At 37.1% G+C, this 19,676-nt stretch overlaps 1 protein-coding gene across 5 annotated transcripts in view; it reads left to right on the top strand.

The window, feature by feature from the left end:
- The window catches only part of LOC149535537 (DNA-directed RNA polymerases II, IV and V subunit 8B-like), a 98,688-nt gene that overhangs the window by 32,771 nt on the left and 46,241 nt on the right, over positions 1–19,676 (top strand). For all 5 annotated transcript variants that reach the window (XM_089803186.1, XM_089803189.1, XM_089803188.1 and 2 more), the window contains 2 exons: positions 441–565; positions 18,391–18,545. In XM_089803186.1, coding sequence (XP_089659312.1) covers positions 493–565; positions 18,391–18,545 — 228 coding nt within the window. In that variant the 5' untranslated portion in view covers positions 441–492. The remainder of the gene's footprint in view (positions 1–440; positions 566–18,390; positions 18,546–19,676) is intronic.

Here is a 19,676-nt window from a genome sequence, read left to right as displayed (position 1 = left end):
TTATGCCATATGAAGGCATAGTGATAAGCTACAGATTGAAGATTTCTGCATTCTCCGCAAAACAATAAATGATTACTAAGTTAATTAGTTCACCAATATTTTAAAATTTGATACTACTGCACAAGGTTTTTCTTCTTTGGGCTTTTAAACATGTTTGACAACTACTAGTTTTCCTTGGGGTTTGTGTGGTGTGGTTCAATTGTGCTAAGAAAGTGAAAGCAGGAGTGGGGCAATTGTATTTTTTGAAGTATATCAATATTGTATCTTATTAACATTATCCATTACTTGACTCAGTTAATATTCTTTATTTGCAGGAATAATACCCGCATAAGTATTTCTAGAATAATTGCCTGGAAATTTGTTTAAGATGGTTGAGCTTTTATTTGAGTATATTTTCACTATAACCAGTACTCGACTCAGTTAACGTTATTTACTTGCAGGTTATAGGTGCATAAAACATTTGTAGACTGATCGACTGGAATTTTTTCCAAGATGGTTGAACTTTTATTTGAGGATATTTTTACTATAACGAGGATTGACCCAGATGGCAAAAAATTTGACAAAGGTACCATGTAGCCCTTTGTTTCAAATGAATCAAATATAAATCTTCTTTTCTTTTTCATTGAAGATGTATTTGCTTTCAATTCAATGGTGTTTGCTATAGGTTGATCTGCAATATCTTTATAGATAAGCTTTCCTCGCATCATAACAGTTAACAAATTCTTCTTGCTATAAACTTAGGTTTGAGGGTGCACCCATGCTCGTTTATTTTGGAATGTATTATAACTGTATAGTGATCCTTTTACTTCTTTCTACTACTTCAAAATGCTGACCTGGACCAGATCCTAATGTATTTGCTTTCAAGTCATTGTCAAAATCCAAATAGAAATTCAAGTACCTGTCTCGACAACGGTGTGGTTGTGGAATGGCAGAGGTGGGGGTACTCAGGTACTCTAATTACCCAGTGCGGAGATGTCTTGGGGATGAGTACTTTGAGGTTTGAGGCGCACAAGTTCCTGCGTTTCACTGATTATAACTATATTTTATTTCTAAATTTATGATAAGTAATTATGAAATTGGAAAAACAATAGCACATGTGCGACACTAAATGAATTACAGTTGATGGCAAAATCAATGTTTACAATTCAAGATGAATCCTTGACCTGGTAACTGTGAGAATTTGCGTAAGGCAATGCATGATAACTAGGAGTGATGCAAGAGATAATCTATCAATCACACTAGGTGTAATCACATACAATAAGTGGTGGATGATCCTCTATTGTACAACAAAGTGTGTGCAACGATTGCAACAATGAGAGAATGATAAGGTCATAGGAGCACTAAAGGTGGATCTCACACAAAGAGGTATGAGATGACAACTAATTCCACCTCAAGTGGATATCTCCTACATTACTTCTAAAATGAAATGCAAACTCCTATGTGCCTACATGACAACTAATATGAAAATGCATTATTTTAAGCAAATTAATGTAAAGTGTAATTATAATTAATTAATTGCACCAACGCTCCCCCTTAGCGCAACTTAGGGGATTGCATTTAAGCTCACAATGCTAGATGACAGCATGGTGGGACTGCTACTAGGCCATGTTAGGTACCCATATATACAATATGGAAAAGCAAAAACAATGCACTCTCTCATAAAACAAAGGAGGGAAAACCTCAAGAAAAAAACTCTCCTCTCAAAAGAGATGAAAAGCAAACAAGATGCATGGATAGATGGAGTAATCAAGACCACCCCTACCCCCCCATTATGATATACATCATGTATAGAGGGTCAAGAATCCTCATATAGGAGAGAAGTAGAAGAGAGACTAAGTAAGTAGCTCCCCCTCAATGTAGAATGTTCACCAAAGTTAGATGCTTCGAGTTGGATGTAGAAATTTCTCCATGAGTGTTGAAGAATGTACCACCCGTTAGGAAGAAATAACACTAAAGGTGCATCAATGAAGCCTCCTCAATTTGTAGGAAGAAACCACAAAATATGTGGAATGTTTGAAATCTGCTCATTTCCCCATATCAAATACTAAAAGGTGCCTCCTTCAAATTATGTGTACTAGGCCACTTTGTTGAAAAAGACAAGTCAAGATCAACTAAGGATGAATGTAGAACACATATCAAAGAATCAAGTGTCTCCTCTAAAGATAAAGTTATTACCAATGTTTGACCGGCGCAGGGGTGCGCGAAAAAAAAAGGGCCTCAATTTGGAGATGACGGGGGTGCGGATGGGGGAGGGGGTTGCATAGTGTGTATATATATATATGTATATATATGACTAAAAATGGTAATTATGAAATGATACTTCAATATATTATATAACATACCAATATAGTTGAATAGAGAAAATTGAAATGCGATTCACAAACCATAAGATCAAACTTGAAACTTGAAACTTCATAGCCATTGCTAATGACCATTTAACAAATTAACTTTGTTCAAGATGCAAGATTCAAAATTCATTGTTCAAATATGAATATCATATATTATAAAGATGCTCATGATGACAATGAGCCGAGTAGCATGAAACAATGAAATGAAATAATGTATCATAGCCATATCAAAGTGAGTACATTCAACAAAATGACAAAATGTCAATAATGAGAATGGAATCATCCCAAGTGTTCTTTAATCATCCCCTATACCGAAGTTCTAATCAAACCAAGGGTTAGCTTTCTTAAAAAACAAATTAAAAAAGAAATGCAAAAAATATTTTTTTTATAACTTTTTGGGCTAGTCAGCTAGCGCACCCTACGAGCACCCGGGGAGCACCTCGCACCCCCGCACTCAAGCACCTACTTAAAAAAGAAATTAAAAAATAAATGCAAAAAATATTTTTTTATAGCTTTTTGGGCCAGTCAGCCAACTGCACCTCGCGAGCACCTGGGGAGCGCCTCGTGCGCACTCGAGCACCTGTGACGCACTTTAGCACCTATGACGCACTTGAGTCCTGCGTCCCACCTGGGTGCTCGATTGGTGCAGTGACACTTTTTTGGTCGACGGGGGTACTTGGGTGTGCGACGCACCCGCACAGGGTGCGTACTCGCACCGTTTGCTTAGGGTTTTTGAACACCCAAGTTACACTCATTATTACGATAATAGATAAGCTTCTATTATTAGTTAATGATTATCTGTTTGTAATCTATTGTAAATATTAGAATGTTTCGAATATTTAGTTAGCTATAGTTGTTTGTTAGCTTTCTTTTAGCTAGAATGAAATATTTCTATTCTTTACGATTGTTTCCTAAGGAAACATCGCTTTATACTTTTGCATATATGGACCTCTTGGTCTCTGTTAATAACAAGCAACTATTTTACCAACTACTTTGTAATATGTTCTCAGAGCCACTTCTTTAAATTTTTTCGAAAATCATAATTTCTTTTCTGAAATTATTAGTCCCTATTTTCAAAATTATTTTTTTGAAATATTTGCTTCAAACTAGGGTTTGTCTGAGAACATTAATGATCAATATTCACGTCTTTTTTGAAAAAATGTGATTTTTTTGGGCATTTTCGTCCATTTTTTCTACACATCTAGGGCTGGGAGCGACACCAAGGGTTTCTTAAAACCCTTAGTTTTGCACCCAAAAAACTATGTTATTTGTCACTAATTTGCCATCGATTTCAAGCTTTTTTCAGCCTACGACTTTTCTGTTCAAAACCCTAATTTTTGGGCTCAATTTTTTTTTGATTAGAAATTCTTGGTGGGTTTTTCGAGAGCTCAACTGGGTTGTTCGATTTTTTCGGGTGCCTCAATTTTTGTGCCTCAGTTTTTGAGTCAACAGATCTAGAAACCGACAACATATTCTTTCTATGTATTTTGAGCTCTCTTCTGGGTCACCTTTCAAATTTTTCGAGTCTTCCATTTTTTTGCCTCGAAGAACATGTCTTCACAAATTTTCATTGAAAAACGTGCTATGGCATCATTGACTAATATTTTTCTCAAGAGCAATTCCAAATTGAATGGTAGAGTTATGTCACTTGGAAGCAACAGATAATAGCAATTTTTGAATATCGAAATATCGGTCAGATTGTTCTGGGTATTACACAGCGTCCGATTGCTCCTGACACTTAGCAAGATACATGGAATTTCAATAATTGAGAGGCAATGATGCTTCTCAAATCATCCGTAGCTGATGACTAGTTCTCTTAGATTCCATCTAGCAAGAGAACTGTTGAGATATGGGCACATCTCAAAAATCTTCATGAGACTTCTGACAAAAGTAGAGCTTTCTTCTTGAAGAACACTCTGTTTTCTATTATCATGGATGAGCAAACATCGCCCTAGGCTCACATGAATAGGATTTAGGAAATCTGTGATTAGTTGCTTGCTGTTGGTCGCTAGATGGAGGAAGAGGACATTGTGGTTATCACTCTCCGGAGTTTACTGAAGTCCTACCAGCATTTTATCAAGACTCTCAGCATCACGTCTTTTGGTGTTGATCTGAAGCTCATGAATCTCTGCACACTTTTGCTTTAGCAAGATCGGTGGAAACAACAGTTTGGTAGTTGTTCCAGCTCCACCTCTACAAAGCAAGCGTTTGCTGCTAAATCCTTTCAAAAGGATAAAGGCAAGTCTCAACAGTCTTCTTAGTAGAAGTCCTCTGCTCCAGCTTAAAAAGGTTCTTGGAAGAAGAACATTCAATGCAACTCTTGCCACAAGTTTGGTCACATGAAGTTTGAATGTTGGAAACGCTTAGCTACTCAATCTAAGCAATCAGGTTTGCAACCCAAAGCGAACTGTGTAGAGCACATGAATCCTTTGTTGAAAGGCTTGTTGCAACTGCGGCAAAGGTGGTCGCTGTGGGTGGCTGATGTTGGGTTTAATGGGGCACTGTTTTATAAAATGATCCCCTTTGCAGTTAAAACATCCTCCTGGTGGTCCCTTCTTCTCATTATTTCGATTGCTCATACTCGTATAATAATTGCTTTTGACACCCCTTGCTCCATTGCTCTTTAACTTAGGTTTGTTTCTTTTGTAGTCCTTAAATTGTTTTTTTTGAGGCCCGAAGTCAATACCGTTTGAATTCCAGTTTGTCTTCCTTTTGTTGTCTTGGATAGAGTCATCCTTTCTAATCTTGAGTTCTTGTCGAACATCCTTTTCTAAAACCTCTTCCATGGTTCGTGGAGCAAGAACATCAACAACTCCTCCTATCCTATTGTTCAACCCCATGATGAATTTTCTTACCTTCAGATTAGTGTCTTGCTGATAAGATGGCATGTATTTAAGTAATCGTGTGAACCTCTTCCAGTACTTATGCACTGTCATGTCTCCTTGTTTTAAGTTCTGAAAATCTAAACACTTCTAATCATAAAAGGTCTGAGGCAGTCAATGTCTTTGAAATATGCTCATGAATTTCTCCCAGGTGATTTCAGTGGTTCTAATGTTTTTCTTGACCTTAGTGTTTCCCCACTAGGTTGCAGCTTCTCCGTTGAAATGATATATTCCCCAAACTGCCTTGGAGGTCTCAGAGAAATTCCTAATCTCAAAATATTGCTCCAGCTCGGTTAACCATACTTCTGCTTCCTCCTCGTACTCAGAACCGGAAAACATAGGTAGTTTTATTTTCTTTATGTCTGCTGATAAATCAGCCACTATTTCTTTCTTCTTTTGTTTTTCTAATCGCTTGGAAGAGGGAGTTTTGTTACGTTCAGAGACTTGTGTCTCTGCTCTAAAAGTAGATGTGGTTTGCACTTCCTCACGATTCTGTCCTATTTGGGTTGCCATTTCACTCATCCTTCTTTCCATGGTTTTTAACCTTAATTGTGTTTCGTGCAAGATTTGGAGTAGCAGTTCATTGGAAGCTTGAGGGTTCTCGCGTACTATATCTTGATTTTCTGTGTTCCCGCTGTTATTCATTTTTATGCTTAGGATTCCTACTTGTTAATTTTGCAATTGTGTTATTTATGTAAAAAGAAGAAATCTAAAAGAGAAAGTCTTACATCACATGTTTTTAAATAACTTAATTTTATTTTCATTGCTCCACTATGCAATCTTATTTACAAAATTTCCTCTATTGAGGAACTCTACATTCACATAGCATTTTTAATCTTGCTTTGCAGCATTACATTTTGGTTCAGACTGGTACATATCTCGCACCATCCAGGATCTATGAAACTGTAAAAGGGGGCTGCTCTGCTGAGCATTCCAGCTTTGTATTAGCTTGTTTCTATATGGCACCTTTCTGGTAGGAGTCCACCTGACTCTTTCCTTCTTTATCTGCTAAATTGCTTGATTTAGGGTTTCATTATCTCAAGGTACAAAACAATAGGTGTAGTCATATTTAGTCATGTTTCTAATGAGATAGGGAAGATGGGATGCCGAGTTTTCTTGCGGGGGAATTTACATACTAATATCTTGCAGTCAATTCAGATTTCTATCAGGTTCAAGAAGGTAGGGTGCCCTAGGTTCAGTGTCTAACCCAGCGCTCTGATACCATATGTAACACACAAATTTTCATAGCCAAATTTTAATCTCAAATTAATCTAATTTCACAAGTAATTGTTTTCATTTCACATGACAATGATTTCTACCAATCGATTATAACTGAAAGAAACTCTTTAAAATCTATCTTACATATTCAATTGAATTCATGAGAATCAAAAAGAGATATTTATGTATTGCTAACAATTTAACTATATGTAATTGTTCAACTGAAAATAAAGTAACGGCTAATTATATCAATTGAAAAGCTTATTCAAGATAAAAGTAATGTTTTCTCCATCTTGAAATGAAATTATCTATCTATTTTTACAGAGGTAACAAGTGAAAGGAACATATAGTAATAACAAAGAATCTCTTTAACTCGTCCAAGCCTCGACATTGGTGAGAGGAGAAGCATTGACATAGGCTTAACCTCCCAACCACGGACCATTACTTATCCCCATACATCCTAATTTAATAGAACGACCCTCCCTACCTCGGGATCGGGCTTGGGATGTTCATATGTCCAGCCATCTGAGTAATCAAGTGGGTTGAAGTCCCAACAGTTATTCTCCAAAATAACTGAAGCGTTTGGACAATCAACAAAGATCACATGTTTGGCACATTTGCCTAATTTCTACCCTGGCCAAGGATTTCAAATTAGGTCTACAAACCCGATCACCACTCGACTTGACAACATTTTACATAATTGGAACATGCATGAACTATTGTAGTTTTAAATTTATTATTTATTTAATTTGATGCCATTCTTATATGGTGCAGGCTCTCTACACCTCACCATTTTTAGGCTAACATGCCAGTGATTCCTAGGTGCTCTGCGAGTCTATATTCACGGCATTACTTTACACCTTCACCTATAATGGCATCATTGCCTGGTGAAATTCTCGGTGTTCTGATTTCATGATATCATTTTCACCTCCGTGAGATAGAAATGGATGTAAATAAATCTGAGCTGAGATAATTGTTTATGCATGATTGATACACTATTATGGCTAAGAAACATTAATAATATATTTGGCAGATTCCATGTTTTTAAATCTATTTAATATCCCTTGAATTTGGTCTGAAATAAATAGGCATCGGTTTTATGGATTCTATGTATCAATGGCACAAAAGATATACAACTGGTGCAACAATATGGAAAGAAAATACATAAAGGATTCAACGGTATATGAGTTTGTTGATGCGAGTTTTGTGTCACTACATAACATATTAGTAATTGGATGCTTGATACAGAATATCAAATACACAATTCCTCTCTTGAAAAGTTATCTCTCATGGGACATGAGTATAACTCCAATGTTCCTTACACCGTTGGATACTCGCTCAGTTTTATCAATGTGATTTGCTGGTAATCACGTAGGCGGCCTTACGTTTTCTTGTTTGAGAAAAATTTGGATCTTGGTGAGAAAATGGAGATGGTGGTTCGGTGTGAATGCTAGATGATGTTGATGGCGCGATGATGGCAATGTAGGGTGAATAGCGATGGAAGGTGAGAATGCCGATGTTTTGGTTTACTTCTCTAACTAACCTCTTCTAAGCATGAAATTTGGCTGCTCAACTACTCCTACTCCTAAGAATGGAAGGTTAGCAGATGGACGGGGATCGAATCTAATGAAGGCTAACCAGCGGCCCTACCTCCATAGATGCAACGCTTCAAAGGAAAGTAAACTAGATCACCACACAAAGCCTCCCAACCAGCCGCCAGGATGCTAGTGGCCTAGTGTTGACCCCTATCAAACATCTACCAAAGCTACCATGCAACTATCCATTTTATTTTACTCTTACTCTAACAACTTGAAATGAAATTGCTTCAACTTGAAAAGAAAAATTTAACTATGTGGAAGTAGAAAACATGCAATAACACCCAATGTTCTTAGTCAACATGCAATGAAAAAGAGAGCACTTTGGTATTATTTTCGCAACAATTTCTCCAACCCTTTCCTTTACAAATGAGAGCCAATGGCCTTATATAGAGGTCCAAAATACAATGGACGGTAGAGATCAAAACAAGATCGACGATCCAGATTGGATCCAAAAACCCTAATTAGGGTTGCCACCCCATCAGCCAATGAGAAGATGCCACCTCATCAATGGACCAATGAAAAAAGTACAAAAGTGGCAACCAATGAGAAGGCACCAAAATGGTGGCCAATCAGAAACAAACACTTGTCCTATTCTAGAAGAAAGAGAAAGTTGCCAGTTGGGCTTACATAAGATGATCTTCTAATATAATTCTTCCTTTTTCTTTTGTTCTTTTAGCTAAGGCGATGAACTTAGCTAGCCTTTCGTTAACTTCTTCCATAGGAGGACAAGGTGTGTGCTTCGCTCGGAGTTCTGCTGACTTTGCCACGCTGTTTGCTGCTTGTAGTATCCTTTCGTGATCCTTCTCATATTCCTTTGCAAACCCAATAAAAGCATTGAGTGAGGAAAGGGTGTTCAGATGTTTCCTTTTGACGGCAACCTTTCCTAACTCATCCAATCTCGATCCAAATCCTGTCTCACTGACATCCTCCTCTCTAATACCCTCAAAATCAAGCGCCACCCCAACGTCGCTCATCATGGTCGAAATGGAAGTGTCGACGCTTGGGCCGTGTTGTGCAATCTCATCATGAATTTCTTCAAGTGTTCTGAATTTGGTAGTCAATGCGACATACCAAGATTCAACTATGCTCAATCCTCTCTCATCAACCAACCGGGCTCTTTCCAAATATGCCTCCGGTAGCCTAATGAACGGCTGCAGCCTAGGAATAACCAAATCCTTGATGGGAAGAAAATTCTTCCATTCCTCTTCAAATAATCTGAATTTGTTTCTAACAGTCACCAATGACTGGAATGTTGAGATGAAGGAGGGCAAGAAATTTCGCCCATCTTGGATTGTATCATAGATCCAACCCCTTACTTCATGTAACTGAGCTGATACCTCTTCTGAATTGCTCCCGCTGTCTTGAGGAAGGGCTGCCTGATGCAGCTGTTGGATTGGCTGGCAATCTCTCCAATATTTGTTTTCGGCCTCCAACTTTACTATCCTTTCGTTTGCCTTCCTCAATCTTTCTCTGATTGATGCTATGCCTTCCTGAACCTCCTCACATTCCATATCATCTGTATTTCTTCCCAAATTATGTTCTACTATTTCGTACTCCTGGGCTGCAATCTCATCCGCTGCCTTATTGACTATTGGTATAGCAATCTGAACCCTTCGGTGACCATCACTGTCGCTTCTGATTACCCTTGCCACCGTATTTGCCATCTGTTTTTGGTTCTCGCTATCATCCTTTTCTATTAGTCCTTGGATATCATCAACTGCGTGAGCCATTACCACCTCGCCTCTCGGCATAAGCATTTGCCTTAACCATAGTGGTGCAGTGCATCTCCCCAAATCCGGATTCGGTTCGACCAACAAAGCATCACCAACGGCCTTAGACGCCTGACTTATCTCTTCAATATCAATCGGCCCATCTTCTTCTCTACTAGTTTCTGCCATATTTCCTTGCTGGTTCTCCGAGAGAGGGGAGTATTCCGTACTTTCACTGTAGCCACTTGATTCCGAATCAGAGCTCACCTCCACTGCGGCCCCTTTATCACTCGAATTGACCTCTTGGCTTCTAGCCTTAGTTATACTCTCCCTTGACGGCGCTGCCCGCTGTCTCTTGGTTGGAGGTTCCGAACGTTCTTGGCCTTTCTCTACCTCCAAAGCCCTCTTCTTGCTATTTCTAACTGTCTCCGATTGCCGGCCACTTCCTTCACCCTTCTGTCCGATTGATTCTACTAGACCTTCCTTCGGTTTCATCATCTCATAAGTAAGGAGAACCTTTTGTCTTTGTAGCTTTCTCAACTTGGCATTATACCACGACTCGGTATGCAAATCTACTGTCCTTGTGACTGCCTCCAAGGAAGGATCCTGATGATCGTCTCAATCCACTGGATTCAACTCTGTTCCAACTACTGTCTCATAGTCTTCTCTCAACACACTACGATCATCCTCCAATTGATCGGGAATATCAAGGCCTCTCCATCTGATATCTCTCATCATGTTCACCGACAATCTCGAGAAAGCTAGCTTTCTCACGTGAAAATCATCCTTTGCATTGGCCCAAAAGTCCTCTATAGTGGGAACATGCTTAAATTCGCTTCCATGAGATGCCTTGATAAGACCAACAGGGTCGAATCCTTGCCTTGCTCTGTACCATCCTAGATGATACCACTCCAATTCCTTTTCCGCAGCCTCAAAGGCGGCCCGATTTGGGCAACTATCATTGCCAATTATAATTGAGAAGGAAACGCCTGTTTTCCCCTCATTCCTCATTACTCTATCATAGTGCTCAAGCTGCCTAGCCAATTCCATCAAAACTACCTTGTCGGGCGGGTATCTTGGAAGCCTCTTGGGACAAACTGTACTTCCTGCCACTCTAATGTATGTGAATTGCGGGAATTGGATGAACCAACTCCCAAACTTCTTAATCCTTGCTTCTGCTTCCGATGAAAGTCTCTTAGCAGGCGCCCCTTGTAATACCCTTACTGTCTTCATGGCGAATGCATCGCAAAACATCTTGTAATCCTTGTTATTGTGCAAATGAAGCTGCGGATAGCATTCATGCACCAAATATTGCCCCGGCCCATTACCAATCTCTCCTAAGGCCCTAAGTCCCGGACTCTCATACAATCTAGCAATTAAGTAAAACAGATAGGATCCCATGTAGAATTGCCTTTGGTTTTGAACTGTTCTAAGTTGCAACTCTAAATTTTCACTTATGATCCTAGCCCAATCAAATTTTCCTTTTCCCTTTTCAATTTCATCAATGAAGAAGTACATCCAGTTTTCGAATTGCATAGCTTGAGCTAGGCCCATGATCCGGCTGAGAAGAACAATGAGATCGCCATATTCCGGCTTGAAATCTGCCACTGTAAGCCTCGTTGATTTGTTAAATCCTTTCCTTCCTTCGTGTATCCAATTCCGCTTTAGATGTGAGAAGTAGGCCTCTTGGTTACCTTGAAATGATTTGGCCGCCTGATCCACCATTACAACTGTCATGCCCTTGCTCTGGGGAATATTAAATGTCTCTTCAATTGCTTGTTCGCCAATGTTGGCCAACACTCTCTTCCCTTCGCCAAAAATGATGGATTTACTGTCTAGATCAAATCTGGATGCACACTCCATAATCAATTCCGGACAAGGCAAAGTAGGAGGAAAAGCTGCTGCATGTACAATTCCGCTCTTGTATATCCTCTTTGCCAAGGGGGATTGTCCTTCCTTTAGTCTGTCCCTCATCTGTATCATGTCCACTGTAGCGATATTAGTATCGGTTATTTTCTTCATTTTCGAGAAGAAGGAAGTTTTGGGCGTCATATCCTCTTTGTCTTTCTTAGCGTTTGCCCGCTTGGGATTCTTACTTGCACTATCACCCTCCATGCTCGTCGCCCTATTATGGGATGGTAGAGTGGTGGACCAAAAGGCAAGAAGAACCAAGTAGTGCAATTCTTAGAAAAGAGCGAAAGAATGGATGTCAGCTTAAGCACTCCTTGCAACTCTAGATGATGACTTTCACCTTAACTAATAATCTTACAGCAACTTTTCGGAACCCGGGATATGACATCAAAGAATTACAAATCCCTTTGCAAATTAGAAAACAAAGCCTCTAAGCTTATCCAACACTTGCCTTCTATGCAAAAATCAAACTTTCATATGTATCTCTTCTCCCAACAAAATTGCCCAAATCTGATATAAAAAATTGCAGCCCCTCTAGAAAATCAGAATTTTGTCTTCCACAAATTTCGGCCCCCACAAAATTCGGCTTCCACAAAATTCGGCTAAGCATGAAAAAAAAAATCTGCCCTTCCACAAAATTCGCCCAAGCAAAGAAGGAGCAAAATCTGTAAAATCTGCCACCTAGGGCACAAATCGTAGCCCACAAAGTGGAGCAAAAATCCCCAAAAAACGCAAAAAATCTGGCCCTTAGACAAATTGCCCAACAATGGCAATGGAGAAATTGCCCAAAAATCGCCAAAAAACTGCCTTCCACCAATTTCGCCCAAGTCTGGAAATCTGCCCTTGCTTCAAATTCGCCCAAGCATGAGGAGCAAATGAATTGATGAAAATGAAATGGGAGGGGACTCCCTTTATAGCAGCTTTCACCTTCCTCCCAGGCTGGCCGACTTGGTCCTATAGAGGAAAAAAAACCAAAATTAAAGCTAAGTTAGTGGCCCACTTTAAATACTTTGCCAAAATTTTAATTTTCTAAAATGAAAACTGCACTTTTAATTTACTAATTAACCACAAATTGCAAAACGAAATTGAATGGTGCCTTGGGGATGCTAAAAATTTCTATTTAATGAGGGTTTGCTAATTAATACATCCTTGAAGTTGAATTTTGGCTAACCAAAAGCCATTTCTTAATATTAATTTACCAATTTCATTAAATACCAAAAGCTTTCAAGGCAAATTTAATCTATTAAAGCCAATTTTTGCAATTTTCCTCTAAATCGATTTTGCTAAATAATTAAAATTTTATGACAAAAAATAAAATTGCCTCTAGAGTAAAAATCGATTTTGCAATTTAACTTCATCTTACAAAATTAAATTCTATTTCACCAAAAAAAATAAGATTTTCAAAAGAAATCGTCTAAGTACAAAATTCACAATCTTATCCTGCCAAGTTGAAATCAATTTTGAACTTATTCGGCCTAAGGATAGAACTGATAGCTCTGGAAAATCAAGTTGAAACCGGGTGAAAAATACATCTAACCTTCTCCACTGGCCCTAAAAGCGATTAAAAAGGGGGTCCCCAAGATTTTGGGGCGATGTGTGAAAACCTCACAACAGAGTTGTATTCCGTATGAATTACATTAAACTTAGCATAACAAAGAATACAAAATAAATGATGTTACAACAGTAGTCTTACGCAACACCTCCTGTTATATCCCGGAATGCTTTGTGGTTGGGAGAAAGGAGTCCATTTCTTGTTTTGATTCCCGCGGCAAGGTATGTAAAGGAAATATGGAGAAAGAATGGTATGAGCAGTAATATTAGTCGGAAATTGATCTTAGTTGTTTGAGAGCCACCGATAGCAGAGAATATGAAGGAAGAAAGAGTGTGTCTGAAACGATTATGAGGCTCTATTAAAAAGAAGAAGCTTGACTCTACAACTCCCTTCAGTTATAAGAATTCATTCGAAAGCCATTCAAATCGATAAAAGTGAAAAGAAAAGGATGGAAAGAAAAGAAAGAAAATAAGAAGTTAAAGAGTTATTATTTACTATTTTATTATTATTATTATGTATTCTTATCTACGTTCATGTGTATGTATTGATAAGGTGGCATCATTAGATTATAATTTATAATGTATTGGTTTCACCTTATTTTTATATACATATGTTCGTATTTGAGAGTGTATAATAATGATTAAATAATAAATTCTTTGATAATTCTTTTAAAGGTATGAATTATGTTTAATTTATTTTATTTATTATAATGTTCCTTTTATAGCTCATGCGTGTTCCACCATGTAACATGTTGTCAAATCCTAGTAACTTTGCCAGAGTGGTCTTAGGTCAGACCTGTCGATTTTGATGACTGCACCATTTGATCATCCCCTTCCGATGATCCCGTTTAGCAATGCTTCCCCTCTCTTCAGTCTTCTTGCAATCACTCAAACAAACATTCTTGCCAAGACATTAATTCAAGATATATTAATTGTTAATTCAAAACCATTGCCAATCATCTAGTGACCGTTAGAGATTTCATCAATGTCTAAATAATTAACTCATTTCATACAACATATATAATTCAACTAACTCGTTTCACATGATTAGGAAGAAATAAATTGATACAACGGCTATAATTAACTCACTTCACATGATCAGGAAGAAATAAATTGATACAATGACTATAATTAACTAACTCACTTCACATGTTCAGGAAGAAACAAATTGATACAACGGCTATAATTAACTAATTCACTTCACATGATCAGGAAGAAATAAATCGATACAACGGCTATAATTTTAACTAACTCGCTTTAGATGATAACCAACGGTTATGTTCAAATTAAAATTTAGGGCAAAAATTTGGGATTTAACAATTGACTTGGAGGTTTATACTATAAATGCTATGATAGAGAATAAAATACAACTGAGATGGAAAATTAGCTTCGTTATTGGGTTTGGACCCTACTGCCTGGATTTAGGTCTAGGTTTGGACCTTGCTACTCGCATCCTGGTCTGGGTTCGTGTCCGGGTTCGTTGCGCGAACCCGTGCGGACCCACAGTCCAAATTAAGGACCTTGCTCGGAGCCGTAGCGAACCGACGACGAACCCGAGAGGACCTGTGGTGAATCCAATAGGACCCACAACAATCTCGGGAGGACCCATGATGAACCCAGGAGGACCCATGGGTTTCTCTTATTTTTTGCATATATAATGCATATACACACACACACACACACACACACACACACACACAAACTCACCCATGAACCCAAATGGGAATTTGTTTTTTTGCCCGAACCTGAACCCCAAACTTGAAGTCGTCTCCGAACCCGAATCGGCAACTTAGAATATTAGTAAATATAACACGCCTCTTTATTTTGCCGCCTATGTTTTAATTTGATGCGGAGCAACAAAAGTTACCAAGCAGTGACCTCCATAGGAGGATAGATAAATAACAAGGGCTTTGGGTTGTTGTGAAAGAATATATGGATTAGGTGATGATGCTTCCATTAGCAGTGTTTTCACATACATAGGGCTGTATTTCTACAGTAGAGTATTTGTATGATATGCATGAACGAAAGGTCCAATAGTGTGGTGGTGGATTCATGGAGGTGAGACACTTAGTTGCAATCATTTGCGATGTCATTACAGTCACACTATTTATTCATCCTCTGAGAGGAATAGTAATTGACAGTTTCATATATTCATTGAAGCTGAATTGCTTAGGATTGTAGACAACAAAGAATTTGTTCTTCATATATATTACGCTTCATTTCCTCTCTTGTACAAATATAGGATACTTGAAAGGTCCTTAAATTAAATGGAACCAAATTCTATCTGATGGAGCATCTAGTGCCTTTGAGATGACATGGTTTAGGTGAATAGCCTCAATTATTTATATCCAGTTATATTTCCTGTAGGGAATTTAGAGAGGGATAAGTATTTGCAAAGCATCCTAGTTGGGGACCTAAAGACATGACGTTGATATCACAAGGTTTTGTTTTGATTTTGTTGTTTTCATTTCGATGTAAACATTTATCTTTGCTTTTTGACATTTTGTATCTGCTGTACCTATTCAAATATATAATTTTTAGCATCTCAGTATGATTATCAAGTTTAATTTTTTTTTCATTACTATTTACTTTTGTACTTTAAAATGTTAGTTTTTTTAAACTGTAGAGAATTTTAGTATTATGTAGTGATATTTATTACTACAATTTTCAAAATTAAAATATTTATTACTTTTGCGGACTACAGATACTTGTCTTTCAATTAATTTTTTAACATAATGGCTTACCAGTACCAATACCTGTCTCTTGTACCAGTACTGGTACTCTTCCTTTGGTAACTGTGCACATAATAAATGGCCTTTCACTTTTCAAATGCAACTGCTGGATCCACAGAGAGTATTGATCCCTTCACTCTACTTCAAGTTTTAGAAACCCAATCAATGGAAAAATCCAAATATTTAGGGAGGCTTGTGTGGTTGAGAGGCAACACCCGCAGTGAGAGACATGATATTTTCAGTCCATTAGTGAGAGAGTAAGGGAGCTTTTGGTTCAACTGTAGTGTTTTTTTGTCCTCAACATTTTGGATCACACTTTGTGATCCATTATTGGGACAAGGAGGAACTTAAGGTAGATAGCAGACCAGCTTCCTTAAAAGGAGATGAGAGAGGGTAATAGAAACCAATAAAAAGAGTAAAGAAACAAACTTATGTCAACTAAAGTTAATCATACGAAATGTTTAAATTGCTCACTTAAGTTAGCTACTACAATAAAAACCGATAATATAACATTTTATTACTAATCAACATATACTGCTAATTAGTCAAGTATCAATATATTACTAAACATGTTTTCAGTACATATTAATAAATATAGAGATTTAGATAAGAATTCGTGAATTGAAGTGATGTAATATTTACTTCTATTGCTGACTATTAGTAATGTTATGGAAACTTTATACTGCTTGAGCCGGTATCTGGCTAGAGATAAATTTTGCTTTAACTCATCAAACCCTCCCTAGAAATGCTATCGTAAGTTGTCTACTTACTGTATGGGCAGTGACACAGCAGCATACAATGCATATTGGTCATTCCTTATGGTAATGCATGGTCTGTTTTAGCTTGTCAACCTACTATAGAGCTGTTGTGGTAGACTTGTCTAGTTACTTGATGATCAGCTGTATGCATCAGACATTCCTTATGAAATACATGTTCTTTGCTTTTTCTTTTGTTATTTAATCTCTTAACCAATATTCCGGGTATCAGTTAAAGCTGTAACGGCTTTCAATTTAGTTTTCTTTCATTTATATGCCAAGGTTTCTAATTAATTTTTTAACATAATGGCTTACCAGTAGCAATACCTGTCTCTTGTACCAGTACTGGTACTCTTCCTTTGGTAACTGTGCACATAATAAATGGCCTTTCACTTTTCAAATGCAACTGCTGGATCCGCAGAGAGTATTGATTCCTTCACTCTACCCCAAGTTTTAGAAATCCAATCAATGGAAAAATCCAAATATGTAGGGAGGCTTGTGTGGTTGAGAGGCAACACCCACTAGCCTTATACTAAACCCATCGTCTTCCTTTATCACATTCAACAAAAGTTGTTTGGGGCAGTGAGAGACATGATATTTTCAGTCCATTAGTGAGAGTAAGGGAGCTTTTGGTTCAACTGTAGTGTTTTTGGCCCTCAACATTTTGGATCACACTTTGTGATCCATTATTGGGAGAAGGAGGAACTTAAGGTAGATAGCAGACCAGCTTCCTTAAAAGGAGATGAGAGAGGGGAACAGAAACCGATAAAAAGAGTAAAGAAACAAACTTAAGAAGTCAACTAAAGTTAATTGTACGCAATGCCTAAATTGCTCACTTAAGTTAGCTACTACGATAAATACCAATAATATAACATTTTATTACTTATCAACATATACTGCTAATTAGTCAAGTATCAATATATTACTAAACATGGTTTCAGTACATATTAATAAATATAGAGATTTAGATAAGAATTCTTGAATTGAAGTGATGTAATATTTACTTCTATTGCTGACTATTAGTAATGTTATGGAAACGTTAAACTGCTTGAGCTGGTATCTGCTAGAGATAAATTTTGTTTTAACTCATCAAACCCTCCCTAGAAATGCTATCGTAAGTTGTCTACTTACTGCATGGCCAGTGACACAGCAGCATACAATGCATATTGGTCATTCTTTATGGTAATGCATGGTCTGTTTTAACTTGTCAACCTACCATAGAGCTGTTGTGGTAGACTTGTCTAGTTACTTGATGATCAGCTGTATGCATCAGACATTCCTTATGAAATACATGTTCCTTGTTTTTTCTTTTGTTATTTAATCTCTTAACCAATATTCCGGGTATCAGTTAAAGCTGTAATGGCTTTCAATTTAGTTTTCTTTCATTTATATGCCAAGGTTTCTGTAGTCCTCTATCATTAGGTACTATTGTTTTCTAATGTCCAAGCTGTGCACTGCAAGCTGAGAAGTAACATTTTCTATCATGTAGAAGTTAATATGATTTGGATTGGAGGACATGCAGGAGTTTATTCTTTTAATCTTTTTTTTCTCACATAAATTGTATTGGAAATGTTTGCCTAATGTTTTTTATGTAGAGTATTTTACCTCAAGACACAACAAATCTTTCAAATAATTTGTTTTACTTTCTTTTAAAATTCTAAATTGTGTATGCCATTTCTGTTGCAGTCTCACGAATTGAAGCTCGCAGCGAGCAATTTGACATGCACATGCTTCTGGATGTGAATATTGATGTATATCCTGTTTCTGTCGGAGAGAAGTTCACTGTTGCACTGGCACCGACATTGAGTCTGGATGGTACTCCAGACACTGGTTATTTTACTGTAAGTGATGTATGCTTTAATTACTGGTGATACTATATCTCTGTGTTTTGTAATACATTTTGGAAGCACTTTAATTTTAATTTTTAACAAACACACTTCTCCAGATAATTTGGTAAATGCTATTTGCCGCTACGATTTGTAGTGCAAGTATATAAGGCATACTAGGGAATGAAAACTGTAAATCTATCCCAGTTCTGTCACTGTGTACATTCAGGTATCATGCTTATGTCAGAATTTAGGTAGAAAGATTTAAATATGTGAGAAGCAATGGCCAAAAGTTTTGATCCAAAAAAGCATGGCAAAGTGTAGCATTAAAGCTAGTAGTCAACATTAAAATCGAGAGAATATTTTAAGAAAGATTTATGTCAATTCCTTTTTCTCAACTTGATTTTTATTTCAACAATGCTTTGAGAAACTGTATACAATCCTCTATGTTTGAGAATGAACGCTCCTTTTAATTTGGAGGAATGCAGTTTATATATTATCTTTAAATTATTTTATGAAATACAGAACTCACCTATCTTCAATGTTAGAGATACTCTGTAGTGTTATGTCTTCTAATAAGCAAATTGATTTGACTTGTCATATTTATTAATGTAGTCCACAATGTGCAGTTGATTAACCACAGTTTTTCTCCCTGGCCTCTTTAATGTCATTTTAATAGTTTCACTTCGTACTATTGAGTACTGACAATGGTGACAAGGCTTTCACTTCATCTGATTGTATGCTCAGATGCTTTTTTCCATAAGTCTTCTATTGTTAAGCACTATGTCACAAGGTTCAAGTTTGTGTTCGACAACTATAGAATTTGGATTATATTTGACACCACAAAAGATTCTGAAAAAATCGACATTAAATTCGCGTAATATAAATAATTTAAAAAATATATAAATAAATTGAAAAATAAAGAAATATTATAGAACAAAATTATGAAAGAATGAGAAGAATATTCAGATAAAGAAAAAAATTAATCTATTGAATTTAGACAAAATTTAGACAACCTTGGTATCATAGCAAATTTGCGAGGCTAATAATTTTCAAAATATAGCAAACAAAGCAAAAAAAGAGAAGTTAGAGCAACTACGGGTGTAGCTAGTAATCAGAAAAAGATTAACGATCTTCTAAAATGCA

The sequence above is a fragment of the Cupressus sempervirens genome, chromosome 10 (assembly GCF_028749045.1).
Source record: "Cupressus sempervirens isolate cs-2001-9-10 chromosome 10, ASM2874904v1, whole genome shotgun sequence".
Classification (NCBI taxonomy): Eukaryota; Viridiplantae; Streptophyta; class Pinopsida; order Cupressales; family Cupressaceae; genus Cupressus; species Cupressus sempervirens.
This window is presented reverse-complemented; position numbering and strand designations above follow the sequence as displayed.